This window comes from Lampetra fluviatilis, chromosome 19 (assembly GCF_964198595.1).
Source record: "Lampetra fluviatilis chromosome 19, kcLamFluv1.1, whole genome shotgun sequence".
In the NCBI taxonomy this organism is placed as follows: domain Eukaryota; kingdom Metazoa; phylum Chordata; class Hyperoartia; order Petromyzontiformes; family Petromyzontidae; genus Lampetra; species Lampetra fluviatilis.
Window position 1 is genome coordinate 4,067,255 of NC_136293.1, and position 15,126 is coordinate 4,082,380.

General features: G+C 43.7%; 1 protein-coding gene across 1 annotated transcript in view; it reads left to right on the forward strand.

Moving 5' to 3' along the window:
* Positions 1-15,126, forward strand: part of LOC144937554 (neurobeachin-like) — a 525,952-nt gene that overhangs the window by 383,851 nt on the left and 126,975 nt on the right. Inside the window, exons 16-20 of the mRNA XM_078864832.1 lie at positions 1,175-1,272; positions 6,833-6,925; positions 8,053-8,161; positions 9,642-9,723; positions 13,064-13,187. Of these exons, the coding sequence (XP_078720958.1) occupies positions 1,175-1,272; positions 6,833-6,925; positions 8,053-8,161; positions 9,642-9,723; positions 13,064-13,187 (506 nt within the window). The remainder of the gene's footprint in view (positions 1-1,174; positions 1,273-6,832; positions 6,926-8,052; positions 8,162-9,641; positions 9,724-13,063; positions 13,188-15,126) is intronic.

Below are 15,126 nucleotides of genomic sequence, written 5' to 3' on the forward strand. Positions count from 1 at the left end.
CCCCCAGCCCCCCACTAGATCTGAGGAGAAGGGGGAGGAGGATGAGCATCACTTCATGTGTGTGCCTCTGTGTGTGTATGTGGGTCTCTGAGCATGTGTGTGGGTTTCTGTGTGTGTCTGTGGGTCTCTGAGTGTGTCTGTGGGGTTATGTGTGTCTGTGGGTTTCTCTATTAGTCTAGGAGTCTATCTGTGAGTCAAGTGAATTTAAAAAAAGATGAATTCTTAATTCCTTCCGAAACGCAGTCGGGTTCCATTTTTCACTCCCACCACGGCGTTCCAACAGATTCCGGCCCATTTCCATCACTGCAACATACATCACTAGAAACCCAGTCTCAGATAAGTTGATGGAAACTGAATTTACTGTTTACAGATTACAAAAATAATTGCTTTGCTTACTAAAACTAGAGCATCAACAAAGTGCAAATTATAATGGGAATTAAATAAATGTATGCCTGAGATTGATAGTAAATATTGTGTACCTCACCATATTTAACATTCATTTTTCTATTTTGATGGCTTTTACTTATTGACTGTTATCATATGATATCTTTCACTTCACGACGAACAGGATCCTTTGGTAACAATTGACGGCATGCATTGGAGAAGATGCACACTGGTTGTGCAAGCAAGTGGGAACCCCTTGGAGGGAATGTTCCAAATTCCTGGAGGCCTAACATAGGCCTGTCAATGGACGTTGGCATGGCTGAGTGGCTGCGTGCGCTTGCCACATTGTTGCAGAGGGTCGCAGTCCAAACCCACTGGCCACTCTGGTTAATACTGTGGGTGCATTAACCACATATGCCACGCGCCGCCTGCTTAATAGGTAGACGTTGAAGATCCCGTGACATTATTCAAACGAGAGGAGGCCATGTGTGCCGGCGTCACGGTCCGAATTTTTAAGAACAACTCGCAAGTTGGTCATTTGGGGTAAAACCACACGGCAACATCGCACCTCACTGGTAGACTATACTCGTCTGTGAAACATAACGCCTTCCCGTTAGCCTTGCGCTGTAAGAATGGCGGCAAAACCTATGGTTGCCGAATGATAATTATTACCGCTCGCTGTGCCATTGTGCGCGTTAACGTTAACCGCCGTGTGCTGATTGTACACATTCAGTGCTGGCGGGTGTTAACTATTATAAACCAGGCCACTGTTGTGTCCTTGTGTCATCAGGATGAAAACCTGCACGATGTCCTGCAGCTTCTGGTTGCCCTCATGTCGGAGCACCCTGCCTCCATGATCCCAGCCTTCGACCAGCGCAACGGCATCCGGTAAGCCCTGGGTGCAGCAGCCACCCGTTGGGCTGGACCAGGGGGTCGGCGACCTGCGGCTCTTTCAAGGGCCGCTTCATGGCGTCATTTATTGAGGACCACCACCTCGTATTCACGTGCATTGCGGCTCTTGCAATGTTGAGTGTTATTTACCGATGTTGAACAAAACAATGGCGCTTGTTGTTATTTTGGCTGCCGACCCCTGGGCGAGACAGAGAAGGACCATGTGGTGTCGTTGATATTTTAAGTTATCAGCCATGGCTCTTGAGACAGCTTGTTTCTACTGCCGAAGATACAATCAAAAGTGTGAGATCGGGATATTTTTTTTAAATGTTCTTATTAGAATTATATTTTAATTATGATCCTGGCATCACGTTCAGAAACAAGGACATCTGTGCTGAGATGTCTCACAGTATGGAGTTGTATCACCTCGTGTCAGCACATGGTTTCTGGGCGATATATTTCTGCAGGAGCTAGTTCAGAAGAAATCTCGAGTCGGTTTTCGATTCACTGGGTCAGGGGTCGGCAACCTACAGCTCCGGAGCCACATGGGGGGGGGGGCTCTTTGGCTCTGGCTGTCCCCTTGTGGGCAGCTGTTTCTATAAAAAAAAACAACCTTCAATCTTAAATATGAATTCACCTAAATATGACACGGAATGGGGGTCACTATGGAATATCTTTGTGACAACAAATGTACAACAGTCAAACTGTATTAAAGAATAACTAAGGGGGGGGGATAAACTAAATAGACGCAGTTTATTCCATCACCTATTTTGTTTATGCAAGTGAGAGTTTGTTTGTCATCTGCTGTTTACCTGCTGGTGTGTTTGTGTACAACTAGCCCTGTGTATGATGCGTCTCTCGAACTATTTTGGTCAAAGACAAAACAAAAATGGCTCTACTTCTTTTTTGAAAGGTCGCCGACCCCTGCACTACGGTGTTGCACCTTTTTTTGCCATGGCTCCCGGGGAGAGTGTTCATTGCATGGCAAAAGAGAGGGGTAGCATTTATATTCCGACCACTGAAAGATATTCACATTGTGACAACCCACATCCAACATCGCGATGTCTTTCGTACAACCGCCACCGAGTGGGCTGAAGGGGCAACACTCCGCTCCACTTGGAGAGCGTGCTTTAGCTGTGGGTGGCTGCTCAGTTTTTTTTAAAAACTCACAACCTCAACAGAGGTCCGAGCCGGTGGAGCCACCCGGCCCAGCAGTGGCGTAGTAACGACATTATTCAGCTTAAGGGATTGCGACAATCGGTCAGGTGGGACCCCCCCCAATATTTGATTTGCCTCGCATCCTCGCACGGTCGCACCTCTTGCCTAATCACATCATCGTTACGTTCACGGTCTCGAACATTTAACGCCGTTGGGGGCGCTCTGTCTTCGCAAAATGCCGCCACTACTGTATGAAAACATTTTCATAAAAATGTATGTAAACCGCGTTTTATACAAGTTTGTTGTTTTTTTACACTGCTGTTGAAAAACAATTCTCATGGTGGTTGTCAAGGGGGGCCCCAACTCGTAGCTTCGGCCACCAGCGTGGTGGGGGGGTGCAAGACACCCCCACACTTCGTTATGCTACTGCTGCCCTTATTTCCAGGAGGTTTCCCCTTGCGCTCACCACGCGGGTTCCCGCGTTCATGTCATCTTCCCCTCGCCATGTGCTCTACAGCGTGCTCTTGAGCATCGGCGATGTCGATGCCGACGCTCCTGACGTCCATTTCCCCCTGCGACTGGGCCCTCACTGTATGGGCTCCTCTCTTGCAGAGTATGGACACAGCTCACGCATGCTCGGCGGTTTTTTGGCCGTGTGTTGTTCAACTCTTTTCCGGCAGTGGCTCCGTGCCGTGCCACTCATGTGTGCTACCGGTGGTCATATTTGGCAAAGATCCCGAGGAAACAACCCGCATGCTCTCTCCGCTTCAGTTCTCTTAATTAAAGTGGTCAATGGGTACTTAACGCACATCCCCGCTTACTTTTGTGAACGATATTTTTTCGTCACGTTACGGGGAAAACGCTTTCGAGTGAACGTTGAGCATGTTTTAAACGCTATCAGAGTCTGGTTTGAATAACGTTTTTTAACAACGATTGTTGCAAATAGCTGAGTGCTTTTACAGCTACAAATGTAGGGCATTGAAAATTGCCTGAAACTGAACACAGCTTTGTACATTTAAACTGACCATGTGGCTAATGATTGCATGTGCTGTGCTTATTTTTTAAACCTTATTTTGGTTTATATTTTGGATTAAAATATACATATCAAGGGACTGAGTTAGCAGTTGTCTACAGATTAAAAGATAGAAAACGTGCCACCTTTGTCAAAAGGAATCGCTGTCTTAACAAATGTATTTATAGTAGACTGTTTGATTACAATGGTCTTTCTTCAAACAGAGCCATTACTCAAAACTGGCCTCTGCAAAATAAATGAGTTTACTATATATACTTTTCTGATATAAGGCAGTGTCATTGGCGAAGGTGGTACGATTTATTTTTCGCTTTTATTTTGGAGAAAGGTAAACATTTTTGGATATCAGACCAAAATGTGGCAGCCTGTTTTGGGATGTTGCACTAAATAAATGTCGACTAAGCTTTATACAGAGGTAGAGAGGTGAAGACATGAAATTAAACATTTGAAAGTCATATCCATCAATCATAATGCACCGGGTTGTCAATTAATTTAATGTAATTTAACATAATGTGTCATCCTGCAAACCGTGCTCATGAGCTCAACTTAATTCCAGTTCACATACTCTTAACATCAATGCCATTAGTGTAATGTGTTTTAATGTATTTCCATAGCTTACACATAGGGTCAGACCACATAAGCACACACCTACATAGGTAAAGCTTTATTCTCAGGAAGTTTTTCTATTATTTATAACTTATTTTCATTATATAATGTATGACTACTATTTAAAATGCCTGTCTGGAAAGTAGATATAAAATAGTGGGAGCATTGCATCTCCTTTTGTTGGATTTTTGCTGTGTTTGTGGGGAAATGTCAACCGTTATTAATATATATTGTTGTGAGTTCACAGGAAAGCCATAACAAAACAGCGGGAATGGGTCTAGACGCTGTTTTTACCGAAGTTATTTTAAGATGCCATTTCCTAAAAGGAAACAGTATTATGAACAAAAAAAATGATACCCCTTCTTTTCTTCAAAAGTTACAAAATAGTGTCAAGTTTACAATGGATTATTTTTCTTCCAAAGTTGTCATTGTAGTTTTATAATACATCAGACCGATAGTGTAAAACAAGGCTAACTGATGTCTGAAATGTTATAGCCCTGGATTTGTCAATCATTTTCAACATTAACAAACAAGAGGAAACCTGATTGTGATACAAATACAAGGGCTTACTGGATATTTACCAAAACAGATTAATCGTCACCATAAATGTAATGTGTCTTCTTTATGTTCTTTTAAACTGCATTTGTTTAAAATAAAGTTTACGTGATTGAATTTTATATAACGACCAAGATCTTAGATGGGCAGCACCGCTCTAGCTATATTTAGTTTGTAATGTGTTCATATATAGATATACATATACTCTTAGTGAAGCTGATTTTTAAATACAGCAAACCATGAGTAACTCACCTAATATGTATTTTGGCACATTATGGAACAACAATGTTTTATATTGGTGAGAAAGGTTCCCAGAAATGGCACTCGAAGTTGTTTTGTGTTCTACTACAAGGGTTCTAAGCAAAATGATCACAAGTGCCTGTAGAAATAAACATTTTCATGAATGTATCAGTCTCTGACAATTCTTTCCCAAATGCAATATTAAATAGGGCACTCAACAGAACTTTGTTCACCAAAACGGAAAGATCTTGCACATCTTACATGAAAACAAATTAGTCTTATTTCAGTTAAACATTTTTAGGTGGTAAAATCATTATATATTGAATAAATTAAACATGTGAAATTATAACAATGGATTTATTTTGATAATTCACTCATGTGAGTCAAAAAAATGCATTAAATATGAGCTCACATCACAGCGTTACTGATGTCTACCCGCGCCTCCATGAAATATTGCAGTGCAGCGTATTTTGTATGTTTCGCAGCATCGTGATGTGACGGCTTGTTTTGTAATCGGTTGTAAGCAAAGGACACGCTGCAACTTTCCCCATGAAATGTTGATTTCCGGTAGGCAAGTGTCCCTTTGAAGTCACTGTTATTGGGTTTAATCTGATTGCTAGTCACGGCTAGCACCAGTGGCAAGCGATATCTGAACCGATCCATCCCACCACCACCACCCCTTCACCAACTTGTACTGACCAGCTCGGTAAAGTACCATCAAACACCCCGCCGCCCCCCATCAATAGCTTTTAGAGAGATTTGATTGAAATGCGTGGAGTCGTTTAGTGTATTTTTAATAACACTTAAAACAATGAAGAGCTGTCCGTGTGCCCTATTCAGGGATTGAATATGTAACTACGTCATGTGGCACAATGGTGAGAATTGGAAGGCCGTGACTCACAGTTAGGAGGCTGCGTGTCCCACCCTACATTCTTCAAAGGCCAAAACAACGTAGTTCCATTCTAGATTTGAAGTTTTCGTGACTGCAAGGATCCATACTCTTTGGTTCTTTTGGTAAAGTCACGTAGGTAAAAAAATATAGCTATAAAAAATAAATAAAAGTAAATTAAATCAAGAAGTTTCGATTGCAACACAAGCAATCTTCATCAGGTGTGAAAATCACAGCTAGAAAAATTTTAGTAAAGTTTTTAGTAAACATTCACAGCTAGAAAATTTTAGTAAAAATTTTAGTAAACATTTTCTAGCTGTGATTTTCACACCTGATGATGATTGCTTGTGTTGCAATCAAAACGTCGTGATTATTATTCTATTTTTTACCTACGTGACTTTACCGAAAGAACCAAAGAGTATGAACAGAGTACCACTTTGTGGGAAGTCAGCAGTGGCTATGCTGTGGATAGACTCGTCCCAACTGCAGGTATGTGGAGTTCCACCACTTGTTCCGGGATATAAACATGAACACCGACCCATGCTTGTTCAACATGGGTCGTTGTTCACCTCCGATTAGCACAGTTGGCTATGTATGGTGTGAAAGAAGTTGAACATATATGAATGTATAAAGTGGAAAATTACTTTCTCTTAATTCATCCACCTGCCGAGAGCTAATGTGTCTTCAAGACTGCCTATTTTGATACATTTCTCACAAATTACTGAATTGGAAAGTCGCATCGCAGCATCGGCCCCTCCTGGCATTCTAATTCCCATTTTTTGGCTGTTGCTGCTGCTGTGTTCACCTTGTACCTCACAGGGACACCTGCCGCTGGTGGGTCCCCTGCCACAGGTTGCCTCGCGAGTTACTATATGGGAGGCATGGTGTCAATATTCAGTGATGACGATGTGTGTAAACTATTTCGTGTGTTTTGCTTTTTGCTGGCGAGGAAACTAAACTATTATCCCACAACCATGAACAAAGCTGCCTGAAATGACCGCTGTAAAGGAAAGCTGCCGTGCGTTTCTTGCCAATGCCCTGTGCGTGTGCTGTCTTCGGGCCGCCTCGTGCTGCTCTAGGGTTGTGTACAAGCTGCTGGCCTCCAAGAGCGAGAGCATCCGGGTTCAGGCCCTCAAGGTCCTGGGCTACTTCCTCAAGCACCTGGCCCATAAGTGAGTGCCACGTGGGCTGTGCCTGGGACCAACTTACGAGCTAAATAATTCCACCGTAGCCATCACTCGCATTGTGTCTGTCTCAGTGGTCAAGCGTACCAGGATTATTTAGCACTCTTATCGTTTCTTGTGTTGTTTTGTTGTAACTTGCTGACCCGCCCCGACTGGACGTCTGCGAAAAAGAGCTTCATTGCTCATCGGATTCCTCCAGGAGAAATAAATATTTTGATTAACACGTAGGCTTTTGCGACCAATATTATTCATAATCAACGTTGATTATGAAAAATATTCTGATTCTGACTTTTAATTGGAGCAGTGTTGCAGTGGTCAGTGCACTGTGTTATGAACCCAGCAACTTGAGTTGTATTACTGTCCATGTCTATCATCGATGATGAGTGGTGTCACCACGAGGGAAACAAAAGTAGCTGGGCATCGTGACTCCACGTTTCACCGACCTTCACTGACCAGCGTGGGGAAATACGGTCAAACAAAACCTCAGAACTGACAGTGTCGGGTTGCTTCCACCTGGAAGTCAAATTCCAAAGGGCTCTGAATTATTATCTTGTTTTTTTTATTCAGTTTAAGCATTCACTGTGGCCAGCTGGCACCGCTGGAAGGGCACTCGGGTCAAAATCGGAAGGTTGCCAATTCTAATTCTAGTGAAGAGTCGACTCGGTCGACTTCCTGCAAAACAGTGCTTCATGTTGTTGAGCCTGAAGGCATAAAGAGCTGAGGTGAACCCCCCAACTGTGAATTGAATTTGACAACCTTGTGACGGTGTGTAGGGCTCTATGTTTGGCTGATTAATTGGTTGTTGTGATTAAAATAATATTAACAATTATAAGAATGCAGCAATCCTAAGTTATAAGTTAACATTACAGTTGTATGTCTATTTAATAGACGTGAGAATACCCCGGCATATTTCAAACAATTTCTAAATTAGAGGAAGGCTTGCCCTCCATTGGATTCAAACCCAAGGGTAGGGTTCCTATTCCTGAGTACAAAAGTGCAAATATCGAATTACACAAAATCAAACTTTCACATTCGAGTTTCGATCGAGGTAAAGACGCCAGTACGTGTATGTATGTGTGCCTGTGTCTCTGCATCGGCCGTGCCTTGGTGTGTAGGCGCAAAGTTGAAATCATGCACACGCACAGCCTGTTTGCACTGCTGGGGGAGAGACTGATGCTCAACACGAACACGCTCTCCATGACCACCTACAACACTCTCTTCGAGGTATGCAAATTAGCGAGACTTGATCAGAGGTCTCCTACATGACGCTATGGCTGGTTCACAGTGCTTACTGTAGCTAGCTGACAAAAAAATACCAAACAATTACATTACAATGGTTTGGCCATGATATGCTGCAAAGCAGGCTGGGTAGCCTAGCGCGTAGCACACATGACACCAAGCCAAGATCTAGCTGACGGAAGGTACGGCTGGTTAACTGTGCTTAGCCTGCTGGCCAAAATGACCAAACAATTACATTACAGGAGTTTGGCCATTATAGACGTGTGACACAACCCGCACTGCCCAGAGTAGTGAAGTACAGTCACACAACCCACGTGATGGACACCGCGTCGGGAGGCTTTCAGGCAGCAGTCGATTTACACAGACTGGAGACACTAAATGATGGTAGATCTTCTGATAATCTTCACAGGCTTGCACTGAATCTCAGTGTTCTCTCATTCGGGTAAACGAAGGTTGTACGGTTATTAAGTGATTCGTTATTTATTGATAAAGGTGGAGTTTATTCAGTTGCACTCAAAATATTTACATTTCCAGGCTAGATGTTGCTTATTCACATGGTGGCTCTCAATACCTCACAGCATAGCTTTTGGACTCGTAAACATCCGGTAATTGATATAAATCATACACATTGTGCCTTCGCGTTAGTCCAGTCATGCGGGAGGTGCATAATTCAGACACTGTTTTAAAACTTGGGCATATGTGTTGGATTTTTGGCAGGTAAGGCTCACTGAGCTATATTACAGCTCTTTTACAGAAGTGACCTGGCCACAAATGATAGCTCAACGAAGTGGCTTATCATCGCGTGGACATTTATAACGGGCAAACCAGAAGAACCTCTCTTAACGACCACCCCTGTTGACGATGAATCGCTTAACGACGGGCCTCCATAGAACCCAATGTGTAGTGTATAGTGTAGTGTATAGTGTAGTGTATAGTAGTGTATAGTAGTGTAGTGTATAGTGTAGTATATAGTAGTGTATATTAGTGTATAGTAGTGTAGTATATAGTGTAGTGTATAGTGTAGTGTATAGTAGTGTAGTGCCTCCACCCAATGTGTTCGCTTCCTGACCATTCCCCTGTTAACGACGGGCTGTTGTGGGTACAGTAACTATTAATTCATGCATTGATTAACCATGTTTCTTTTAATATTATGTGTTTATAATGTTGTTAGTACCTTAATGTATTAATATCCATTGTTTAAATATTATAAAGTACGTTTTTTTGGGTGGAAAAGGGTAACTTTCGATGCTGTCGGAACGAATTAAGCCTTTAACGTGTATTTTCTATACTCGCTCAACGACCAAGTCACATAACAACCGGTTTCGTGGAGCCAATTACCGTCGTTAAGAGGGGTTCTACTCTACTCTAAACGCACATTTCTCATCGTATCGCTGTGTACAGCATTGCACAGCGAGTGTACTGACTCTTCGTCCGATTACAAACGGTGGTGCTGCTGTGCGTGCAGATCCTCACAGAGCAGGTGTGCACCCAGGTGGTTCACAAGCAGCACCCGGAACCCGACTCGTCTGTCAAGATTCAAAATCCGAGTACGTGTCTCCTCCCCTGCACCAATCATGATTATCTCTCGCCGAGTACGCTTACAATGGTGCTGTTTGTTGCTGTGCTGCCTGACACGTTGGGGCCTGCGTTCGGAAACCGTGATTGTTTCAAAAGAAATTGTGCTAAGTGCAGTGGAATTCCTCTACTCTAACCTGAAGTCATGGCCAAGGGGGTGATCACAGCCAGTGGTATTGGTGCTTCCGCACCATACCTTTGCTTCCTGCCTTCTTCAAGATAACTTCCACTGTTGCACAATCAACACCTGGGTCTTATAAAATCTGTTCAAACATTATCCTACCATCGGTAATAGCCTTCCCTGAGCTCTTTGACTTCTGTTTGCCACTCCATCGCCTCCAATGTCTTGGTAACCTGTCGATCTTAAATGTGTGCCCCACCTCTAACATAATGTTAAGATTTACTACAACTGTATGCGTGCTATGCAATATTTATTATTTCAGCACCCTTGGTTAAACTAATTTGAAAATTATTTAGCTATATTCCTCAATTCTTTATTATCTAAATGGCATAAGATTGCTAACCCTGTCGTCATGAACTTCACATTAATTTCCGTTGCAAGGGAACTGGACTATCAGGTTATAATTTACAGCTCTTCTGCTCATGTCCTTCTAAATACCACTGGTCGTGGACTGAGGGCCAAAGCCTTACATCATTTTTACACTGAATGTGTACGTATATATCCGTATAACTGCAACATGTTTTACTGCAGATTTCATTTATTGATTGTTTAGACGAGCCCCTTATATAAAGGTTATTTCTCACCACTCTGGGTCAATATTATGGATCAGTTTTCACATACAAATCTTCTTTCTAGGCTGATGTGTTGCTCGTATATTCCTTGGCTGCGGCGTTTTAAAATACATACTGGCCCTCTGTCACGCTGTGTAATTGACACACTTGCTTCTCCTGCATGAATCACCGAGTGAAGGGTGGGCAGGTGCCTGGCCGTGCTCTGTGCAGGTGGTATTTGTCCAAAAGACAGCGATTACTATATCAGGCGCTCTTTTTTTTGTATACCAGGATCCCACTGGTCTGTGTTTGAAGACGTTTTGTGCGCTATGTGCACAGTGGTTTATTTGTGTCCCTAAAAAATAATGACCGCGTTTTTCCAGCCATTAGTGGCTTCGCACACTGATCTACGAACCTTATCAGCTGAGTTCGATTCCTGGTCAAACTCAAATTGTAAATGTTGTGGTTTCACGCTTCAACACACCGGTGGGCTAAAGCAGTGAACTATTTGTCTTTTGTCAACGTGACACTTTTTTACTGATTGGCCGTGTCGGGTGGTGGAAGGTTACGACACATTTATAAATAACGCGATCTAATCCCAAAAACGTTGATTATGAATAAAATAATTTGTGAGTGAAATCTGAACTGGTCCTTGGCTGCCCTTTCACCAACTTTATCTGACCAGCATGGTGAAGTGTGATCAGCCCCATAACCGAAAATAACATGGGGATGCCTTCATCTGGCAGCTGATTTAGAGGGATGTAGATTCTTATTATTACTAAAGAAAAAATGTCAAGCCAGATGGTGCAGTTGCAAGAGTTTGGAGGTTGTGAGTTCAAAATCCCACCCAGGATCAGCAACATGATATCACTTTGTGGGAAAGCAACAGTGTTGCTGTTGTCAAGAGACAGGCTACTGCCATAGGAATATGGAATTTCCACTTCTGACTCTGGACCTCCAATGGGGATAAATATTGCCCCAATCTTGTTTGGGCAGGGAGACAATTTCACGTTCCCTTGAGTAGATCACAAGGTATGGATTAAAACTTAATGGATGAAAAAGTCTCAATCTGTGTCCATATTTACATTACATCAAAGCTCTATCATTTGCTGAATATGGTGATTGGGAAACTTAAGCACTAGGTAATTGCATTTTCGATATCATTATTCTGCAAGGTTATTGTAAATGTACATTTTTAAATGCACATCTTACTGTGATGGGAGAGACATTGAATTGGCTGGAAGAGTACTGCTAATGAATTCTACGACCACCAACACCAAACATCACAACTTTGATACTGTAATGCGATATGTCCAGTGCGTCCTGTGGTTAGAATTCTCGGTCAGGCATAGCACCTGCTAGTTAATCCTACTGTCGGGGATCGACCCAGCAAATCGGTTTTTTTTGGGGGTCATTAAAATGGGTCTCACGTTGTTGGGGAGGTCAACGGCAGTTGTCCTGTGGAGAAACTGCCCCCCCCCCCACCTTGGGGATGTGGCATCAGTCAAGGCTGGCAATGGAGCTGAGTGCCACCCCCAACGCTCACTTGCACAGGCAGACACTTTCGACCCAATTCATGTGGCCATGTTGGGCCAAAAATCCGCATTACATTAGCATTTTGTAATTCATGTGCAGCCAATTCCACCCAAAAGCGCACACATTTGCACCATTTACAAAATTTGCTAAATTGGCAACATTTGGGCATGGTTAGGGTAGAAATCATACTGCAAACTCGTGTGCAATCCGCAACTTTCTTTTCATTCATGGAGTTTTGAATGCTCCTGAAAGGAGTGAAATGCTTGTGCAAATGCAAATGTACGTGAAGATGATCATGATGATGAAGCTAAAATATATTGATGAAGATGATGGTAATAGTGAATTATAATGCTGAAGTTGATGACAGTGATAAATGTAATAACGCTGATTATGAAAAATACATGCTAATGATGATTCTGTACATGGATTATACTGCAGATGATACTGTACGTTTTATAATCATAACTTCTGATTAGCACGGTTGGCTGTGTACGATGTTGATTCATTAATTTGTAACTTCAATCATATATCATCTTAATTTATTATCATCTTGTGTCATCATCACCATTGCCTCCATAATTGTTTTGAAGTAGCATTTGGCCATCTTTTGCATCGTTCTACATTCCACACCACGGTGTCGGGCAGAGAATCCGCGACACTCACGTTAGCGGACGCGTGTGTGTGAGATGGACGGAGTCTGATTGGTCGGCTTGGGGCTCCATTCAGCGGTGAATTAGGTGTATTATCTTTTATAACAATTGCTATAAATTCCACGAACGTACGAAAACAATGTCCGCATGAACTGAGCCCTCGTAAGAGTCATCGACAACAGAAACCTCTCCACAGTGCTCGCTATACAAGCGAGGCCGCCACTTACCATGGGATGTAGAACGTGCACTGCTGGCAGCAGAGATAAATGTCTTCCTCGTGCGTGTTTGAGGTTTGAGCAACACGAGGACGCTGTGAGCCCACCTGTCAAAACCCTCTGTTAAGGAGCTCTGACACACGTGGCTGTGCACGTGTGACCGACTGCCGCGCCCACAGTGATCCTGAAGGTGGTGGCCACGCTGCTGAAGAGCTCGGCGCCAAGTGCAGAGCTCATGGAGGTGCGGCAGGCGTTCCTCTCCGACATGATCAAGCTGTTCAACAATAGCCGAGAGAACCGCCGGTGAGCACCCAGCCCCCACGGCTCCACCAAGCTCACCCGGAATCATCACACCTCATGCCACCTTCGTCCACGTTAAAAGTGGCGCGTTTAAAATGCTTGCGCACGTGTCGTTCCGGGTTCGCTTCGTGCGCGTCAGATGGCACGCTGGGCAACGCGGCGAACGAGGTGCTGAGTCTCGAGGGATTTTTCAGGTGAAATGTTTGAATTCATAAATGTGTCTGAAACCAGCCCTTAAATTCTGACTGCCTGCCTATCTACTCACATTCCCGTGAGGTTGCCCATTCTATTATGACAATACATCCCGCTGGAAGGGCATCAATTCATCGATGAATATCAATTGTTATGCCCTCTATGCATGAATCACAACGCATATATAAGGATCAGTGTTTTTAGATTTGTATTTGCTGTGTGATACGAGTTTATGTGACCCCTGCAGCCTCTAGTGACGGCTACATTCACCATGGTAGTACATAGAGAGATTCGATAATTTTATCGATTTAAGACAATTCGACGAATCGCCACAGGGCGAATCATTACGTCTCCACTGGCCAGCTGTCATTACAATCTTTGCGTTTGTCTTTCTGAACCTCGAATGACTATCTGTCATTGCCCAGCCCTGTTCATCAGACCATCGGTGCCTCTGCGTCGTACGCATGTTCGACTTCTTGTGCACCGCACGTAGCCAACCATGCTAATCAGAGGTGCGGGGCATTATTCCCGCATGCACTCCTGCAACATAAATTTACCAGCGTACGTCAGTGTGTCACCTCATTGGAAACCAAGCGATAAATGTTCAAGGCTTAGAAGAGATGACCGCGTGTGTGGGCCGAGGTCAGAGCTTGAACCCATGGACACTGCTACTGGGAGGTGAAGTTGCTGTACCAATTGAACACCCAATCACACTTGTCACTCTCCTCCACTGTGCACCTGGATATAAAAAAAAAACCTGACGGTAGCGGTGTACGTACGAATGTGTGTCGAGCTTCTTTTGCGCCCCACGTAGCCACCCGTGCTAATTGGCTGGTGCACAGCAACAAGCGCACGCTTGTTACTATGCTTGTTGCTGTACCAACTCCCCTTCGGATTGCTCTGATTGTATTTGCGTGAACCCATTTGCATCGTGACATATTGTGCCTGCGATATGGATTCTTAAAGAACAAAAGGTGGTGGTCAGGGTTAGCGCCGGCTTGATTGATTCGAGCACCACTTAGTGAGTCTCATTAGTTTCCTATTGGCTACAATCCAGGTTTAGAATTAGCTAACCCATTGAGTCACTTAGCTGTATACAGCCAATTTCAATTCCATTTCGAAGATAAAATATGGGCAGCATTGTTGCGTGCTTGCGCATGCATATGTGTGTATATGTGTGTGTGGATGTGTGTGTTTGTAATGGTAGTGTAGCGGTTTGCGCGCTGCTCTATGAACCCAGGGACCGGAGTTTGATTCCCGCTCAAAGCCAACACCTGTGATGAATATCTGAACTGGTTTACTCAGCCTCAAATTAGTACCTGGTGCAGTGTGTAAATATCGACACTAGAGAGAAAAAGGCAGCCCGGGCGTGGTGCTGGCCCACACATCCCCTCGTGTGCCATGCCGGCCTTCATCGGTGCTCGCTAACAGCACTTACCCACTAGCCTGTTAAGGCTCTATGTGGGGGTCTTTGTCTTTGTAGGAGTTTAACACTGATTACTACACTGACCTCTATTCCCAGAATGCCAGGTTTGATTTAAATGCATAAACGTCGGTGGTAATTGGTATCCCTGGTCCCTAGCTGGATTGAACTGTCTCGAGATTTCCTCTGCTTAATATTGTGATGTCTGTTATGGTTTGTAGGCAGTCAGGTGGTGCTGCGGTTAGAGTGCTCGACTCAAAACTGGAAGGGTTTCTTTCGGGTTCAAATTGTGGGGTTACGAGATTAAAGTAGGCCAATTTGTGGAAG